The sequence below is a fragment of the Mytilus galloprovincialis genome, chromosome 9 (genome assembly GCF_965363235.1).
Source record: "Mytilus galloprovincialis chromosome 9, xbMytGall1.hap1.1, whole genome shotgun sequence".
Taxonomy (NCBI): Eukaryota; Metazoa; Mollusca; class Bivalvia; order Mytilida; family Mytilidae; genus Mytilus; species Mytilus galloprovincialis.
Genome location: NC_134846.1, coordinates 41116007 through 41123297, shown reverse-complemented (window position 1 = coordinate 41123297; position 7291 = coordinate 41116007). Strand labels below are relative to the sequence as shown.

Sequence of the window (7291 nt, the reverse complement as noted above, 5' to 3'; positions counted from 1 at the left end):
TATTAGGTCAGTGTATCCAGGATACGAGGTCAATCTGCGTTAACGCGAGTTTACTACAAACAGTAAACGGGCGTTTACTTTTTTTTTACAAAAATAGAAGACACGCCTTTTTCGCGTTAACGCGAAGTAAACGCGAAAGTCAACGCCCGTTTACTTTTTACAAAATTAGAAGACGCGCGGTTTTCGCGTTAACGCGGAGGTAAACGCGAAAGTAAACGCCCGTTTACTATTTATGTCTACTAAAATTTCGGAGTTAACGCAGAGTTAACGCGGCGTTTACATGAAGTGCACGCGAGTAAACGCCGCGTTAACTTTTTAGGCCCGTTTACATGTAATGCTTGGTCTGCACCCAACTGTACTGTATCACTATTTCATATATTATATAATATTACAGAATTGGTCTATGATGCACCTTGCACGGCCTCAGATCAATGTGGGGTAGCCAACACGGAATGTATAGATGATGGTTCAGGAAATAATAAATGTCTGTGTAGCTCCACCCACTATGAATCATCAAGCAATTGCGTACTTAGTAAGATTAGAAATATAATTATTTGAGCCAACGAGGGGTGGTGAAAAAACTTTGACTACCCATGACTGTCTGCATCTCCGTTTATCACATACTCAAGGTTTACCAATATAAGTTTCGATTAAAAAATAGCCACAAAATAAATACATTGACCACAAAACTAATCCAAATCAGATTTAATCTATTGTAATATTCTTAAATATATTTTGTGGCAGAAATTATCAACAAAAAATATAATATCTTGTTTGACATTAAAACACTTTTAAAACAGTGAATTTTACAATGAATGATTGTGTAACGGAAGTTTTCACACTAAACAAAGTAGATTTTTTTTTCAATTTTCACAACGATTGGGAATTGGATATCCCTTCATATCAGCTCGAGTCGTTTAATTTCAATATCATAATAAACGAGCATTTGGCGAGTTTATTATTACTATTTACTTTCAATAACGAAAGTTGAAATCAAACGGTATTCAATTCTCAAGAGTTTTTAACCAATTTCTCTCAAAGTCAACACTCTTACTTTGTAAAATGGGTTGCACATAACAGAATGACTTCATACTTCACTTTCTGGCGTCAAATTTTAACATCTGACATTTTAAAACTTTTTAAACTCTACAAAATGTAATAACATTTGACAAAAAAGAATATTTCCAGGTTAAAAGTCTGAGAGATTTGTATGCTATTGCAGAAATATCACATCATAGCTGTTGCTATAGACGGAATACACTTCATCTTACCATTTGAAATCTAACAATGACCTAATGAGCGGTCAATAAAAATGTCGTAATACCATCTCATGATGCTGAACAAGCCAATAAAATCAAAACAATTTTCGTATTACTTTTACGTATCGATTTCCGTGCAGTGTGATTAGGGAATTATCACTTCATGTAAGAAATAGAAAACATGCCACAACCATAATAGAAATACATGTACAAATGTATAAGCTGTAGTGATATTTTCATTTCAATCAATGAGTACTACTTTCGAAACGCTGAAACAATCTGTAAACGGTAAGGATCGAAAATATATTTCACCTCACTTTAATTATCATATGGCCGCCGTGAGAAAGACGTCTGTATTTTTAGATTCGCAATTAATGTCTTTATACCAGTCTAAAAAAAACTTCATGCAATTAAATTTTAAGAGTTAACATAATGAGAGAGTTTATTTGGACAAATGTTCTTTTCTAGAAATTGAATTGAATTTAGCATGTACAAGTGGGGATCCGGCTACCCACTGCACAGACTCTCTTGCAGAATGCCGAAATGATGGCACTGGCGCATTTAAATGTTTATGTCAAACAAATTACTTTGAAAAAAACGACGGATCCTGTGCTGCACGTAAGTCATTTTGAAAAAACTTTTCAGACAGATTTGATAACTTTTATGCAAATACAGTTAATGACATTTAGCTAACTTAACCTCTCACTTGTATGGCAGTAGCTTCAAACTCCATTATATTGACAATACTGATCCGTGAATAAATAAACAGACACAATAGGTAAAATGGCCAACATAAAAGTACAGCAGTCAACATTGTGTCATCATATTAATCACTGTAACAACAAACAAATTTAACAAAGAAGCACAACAAAGCATCAAATTTAAAACCTCATTTTGCTTTTAATTTATCTATATAATATCCATTCATATAATGACAATCTTGATTTACCAGTCATATATATACCAGACTTATTAAATTTACCTCTTTTCAGTAACATTAAACATTCTAACTGTCATTGCAAAACACCATATTACCAACCAAATTCTGCATATTGTGTAATAATACAAATTGCAATTCATTTCTAATAAATAATTGGTTGATGCCATTTAAATGCTTAATAGTGTGTTATGATAAAGAATAGTAATTTATTTTCAATAAATGTTGTTGTTATGCCAACCGAATGGTGTATATTGTGTTAACTAATTTCATGCCATTATGGAAATAAGTAATCCCGTTATTAACTATTTTTCTTTTGATCTTATGTATGAGACATGCTGGTTATGGATGAATAGATTCAATGAAGATAACGATTTTTAAAAGTTGCCAAAATAATCAGATTATTTATGTTGTTTTTGGTAAAACATTTAGTTATATATATCTGTAAATGACATACAGAAAATTGAATGTTTCTTGAGTTCATTTGTCATTTTTTCCCAAAAAAATTGAAAGTTGAATTAATTTTAACGTCGTTAGAACTTCGACATCCTATATACAACTGTGTATGGTAAAACTTTGGTTTTATGATAATTTAGATATAATATTTACAAATTACAGAAATTGCCTTTAATGAAAATTGCGACACCATGAATACTGCTGCAGATCAATGTGGCGGAAGCGATGTGGAATGTAGAGATGATTCCGGAACGGATAAGTGTCTGTGTAAAACCACCCATTACGACGCTTCAGGCACTTGCACAACTAGTAAGACAAGAAAGACATAATAATTGTTTAATAATGATATAGCATGTGTCAATTTTAATAGAATAATTCATACTATTCGTGTTTGTTCTACCAAGAGGTGAATATATTAAGACTGCTTCCTGAAATCAACTTTGAACACCGGCAAACGACTAATTCAAAGTTTTAATTGGATTATAATTTCATATTTCTTGAACAATAAGCCGCGTTCCTATTAAAGAAAAACAAAGAATAATCATCAATGCCATAAAAAAAAAACACACACACACAAAGCAACGGAACAGCGCTACCCTTATTGTTCTTTATCTCACAGTCACACAGTAATGATCCGACTTTTTCAATGTTCGTGTCTTGGTGCTGTCTGATCACAAACAGGAGCCATAATCGACACTGTGTGAACGCCAAATAAGTGAGTTCTTATCATCGGATATTGCTCCTAAAGGCTGTCTTCCCTTTTCTTACAAAAAAATGATTAAAACCCTTTCGTTTTTCTTTCGGATACCTCTATGCCTTTTCTTCTATAAAATGTTGTTTTCACTTCATGTGAAGAAGTAACCCATCACGCAACAAAAAATTCACCTCATATAAAGAAGTTATCTATCATGTGATGAAGTATTCATATCATGTTATAGTGTTTTGTCATGATGAATGCATGATGACGTTCCATAAGTCTTATCTCAAATCAATGACTTACTAAAGTCAAATCAATGCTCCATATTCTGTTATGACTTCATTAAATTTTGGAATCAAATAGAGCACTTAATGACCTTCATTTCTTTATTGTGTAACACATCTAAGTACTTGTATTCCGGTGGGATTGAAATATATATTGATCTTTGACGTACAGCGGATGAAAGCGATTCATGGTAAACGTTATTTACAGATGAGATTCACTGATACATCGACTTATAAAATATACCGATCCTATTTGCCATTGGATAACATTATACAAGTCATGTTATATTCATATAAAACCGTATACAACAGAGAAATGAATTGTCGACCCCTGTTCCCTTTGAATTTTGTTTAAAAAACATGGTTCAATTAGTTAGAACTTGTTAGAACATTGTTATTCTAGATAAAACTGTAACAACTACCTTATTTGCTTTTAACGATATTTACAAATTACAGAAATTAACTTAAACGGAGGTTGCAATGTGGCTCATACTGAACCCTGTGCCGATGCCAACTCGTATTGTAAAGATGATTCAGGAACTAAATGTTTGTGTCAAGACACCCACTTTGAAAAAGGAGGAGCTTGTACACTCAGTAAGACTTGAAATATTGTTTTTCTTTTCTTTAGATCTTCAAAGAAAGAGGTGTATATGTGTACTGCAATTTCTTTGAACACTTATTGATTACATATGTTTCTTGGATTCTAATGTCAAATATCTGGAATAACAATTTTATTTTACGCTGTGACCCTGACATAGTTGTGAACAAGTATTTTTCTTTGAGCCTCCGTTGAATGAGTTTAATTGTTTTGCTTTGCTTTGTTGTGTTTCGTTTCGTTTCGTTTCGTTTCGTTTCGGTTTGTATGTTTATTTGTTTGTTTGTATTTTCATTTATTTTATTTTAATTTTAATTATATTTTTTTGGGGGAGAGGGGTTTGTGTTAATGGTAGTACCGTGTAATTGCTGTCAGTGGTATTCAAACTGCGTACCAATTTAGAGATATTTGTAGAATTTTGGTTTTTAGTTATTTCGTATTCAGTTTTGAGGATTAAAGATGTTTCCGTCATTGCAAATTTCATTTATATATGTTTAGAAATAAATCTGTTTTGTTAATACCTAATTTGAAATCAATATATCCAATTTGAGATTAGGTATCTTTGATAGTATAGTTCTTCGCTTGTTTATGTTTTTATATTTTTGTTGAATTCACTTTATTTGGTAACAGCATTCTTAACCAAGGGACAGCTAAAACATATGCGTTTTAGAGGCAATAAATGCAAAATATTGTTATTTTCAAATATGTTTACACCATGACACACACCAATACTACGCATATCGCACAGAAAAAACTCAGTTCAAAAGAAGCCCGGTGTCAGAATAGGTAACACAAGAAATTAAAAAAAATGACAATGATACGTAAATTAACAAAGGACTACTAGCAGTTACGGACATGCCAGCTCCAGACCTCAAATAAACTTATTAAAAATTATATTTTCATAATATGAAATAAGAATATCAAACACATTCCCTCCCGTTAGGGGTTTAGTATCATACCATCACAAAATAATACGAGAAGAACATAACCCACATTATGCCAAAAATTTGTTTTAAAAGAAACCTGATTATTTCGAAGGAAAGACTGTATCAGTGAAAAAAACATGTAATAGTAAGGCCAAAATATGCCATCTTTGATGACCTGCAGGCAACAGTATCGTAGCTATATCCCATCTTATTATGTTTGTTTCAAGTTTTTTGAGCTTTTGAAGTGAATGACGACAATTTTGTCCTTTGCAAAGAATATAATCATGAAAGATTGAATGTGAAATACCGGAACATATACTAGTAAGATGTCTGTATGTTAATTTACATTTACGAAAGATGTCCTTGCACCGATGATAAAATTTAGTAAATGTTTTGACTAGTAAATTGTTTTACTAGTAAATGTCTTGACTTATATATGAATAATGTCCTGGCACTCAATAACACATATTTTAGTGCGTGATTGCACTTCATATATCCCAGTGAACTAACTACGATTAAGGACATTATCGTAACTAAAATGACTAATTATTAGCGTTATCCTTTCCTTGATGTTGATTGAGGTCTTCAAACACAAAGTTATAAAACACTTCTATAAATGTGAAATACAATGTAGTGACTATTTTGAATTGTTATTGTTCATTAATGTAAACTTTTCTCGAATGACAGCTTTACTTACTATAAAGGCACATACATTTATCTAGTCTGCAGGGTTAATGTTGAACTCATTTTGTCCTTGTGTTGGATAACTGAAATTGACGGAAACGCAACACTCATGTTTTGTTTATTTTTTATTGCAGATATTCATCCAGATTTCTCTTGTTCTGCTACAGACCAATGTGTCACCAATGCTGAATGTGACACCGCTGATACTAATACATGTGTGTGTAATGCAGGTTACACAGCAACACCGACCACCACTCCTACCATGTGTAAGTTGATAATCAATTGTAATAAAATTGGCAACATTAGATCCAAACAGGTCAACATGGACAATATCGCCGTTAAACTTATCATTTTTATTTTATCATTTTTATGATCTATTATTTATCAGTAATATATGAGTAGCCACATAAAAGTATCAAGATGGAGTCTCTTAAATGTTTTATATTGCTTAAATCAAGAGGACAATGACTTAAATACAGTCACAATTTTATAGTAGCGCAAATTTAACGATTGTTTCAATCAAGCGTTAGTGGGTCTTGGGTACATCAAGTAGAAAAAACACGCGTTTGGCACACTGAATTCCATGTATTTTACCTAAATTGTTGCGCTTATACGGATTTTTATTTTTTCGTATTTCGAGTTTTATGATACATGCTGTACTTTGTTTTATCATTCTTACCTAATACACATAATTATATAAAAAAAAAAATCGTATACATGATTGGTTGGTCAAAATGGCAAGAAACACGATTACGACTGTCGGTATAGCATAACGTTTCGTTTATTTGACGTGTATTTCCCATACATGTATACGACAACCGTCATGCAGTGTGTGTAATTGAATTAACCGTCTTCTTGATTTAGAATTTTCTGATTTATATGTATCATGATCAAACTTGATGGTTTAAGTCACAATTATCTAGTTGATAAGATTATTTGTTTCGTAAATTAATTCGCGAAACAAGAAATACGCAAATAATATGTGGTCCAATTTAATATTTCTTCTAACGAAATATTAATTTAAATGACTTAGATAAACTAATTTTTATTCATGTTTTTCCTTAAAACTTTTTTCAGGCATCAGCAATGGTGAAGTCAAATTGTCAACTCTGTTATACATATACGTGGTACCAATTATTGTATCTATGTTTTTTCTTCTTCGATGAATGCTTATTCAATAATATTTTGATGTGTATGCTGTTTGTAATATTGAATCTTATTTATAAAATGAATAGTGTATTGGTACCGTATATTCGTATGTTCATTGTGTAGTTGCTGTTTTATTTGTGAGATTCTAAATTTGTGAAAAGTAGTAAAACTATTGCAACAGTTTTAAATTTTTGTATTTTCTTGTATCTTTATTTGGTGTTTATGAACCAAAAATTGCTACTGTCATAACATAGACCAGTTTTGAACTGACAACCTCGTGTTCCATAATAGCAGTTTATTATAT

The 7291-nt window shown here is 31.7% G+C and overlaps 1 protein-coding gene across 1 annotated transcript; it reads left to right on the top strand.

The window, feature by feature from the left end:
• The first annotated feature begins 400 nt into the window (after nt 1-400).
• LOC143046890 (uncharacterized) lies at nt 401-7047 on the top strand. Its single transcript, XM_076219946.1, has 6 exons — nt 401-532; nt 1728-1877; nt 2815-2961; nt 4090-4227; nt 5973-6104; nt 6916-7047. The coding sequence occupies exons 3-6, from the start codon at nt 2844-2846 to the stop codon at nt 7002-7004; spliced, it is 477 nt and encodes a 158-aa protein (XP_076076061.1). The 5' UTR covers nt 401-532; nt 1728-1877; nt 2815-2843; the 3' UTR covers nt 7005-7047.
• Nucleotides 7048-7291: the final 244 nt, after the last annotated feature.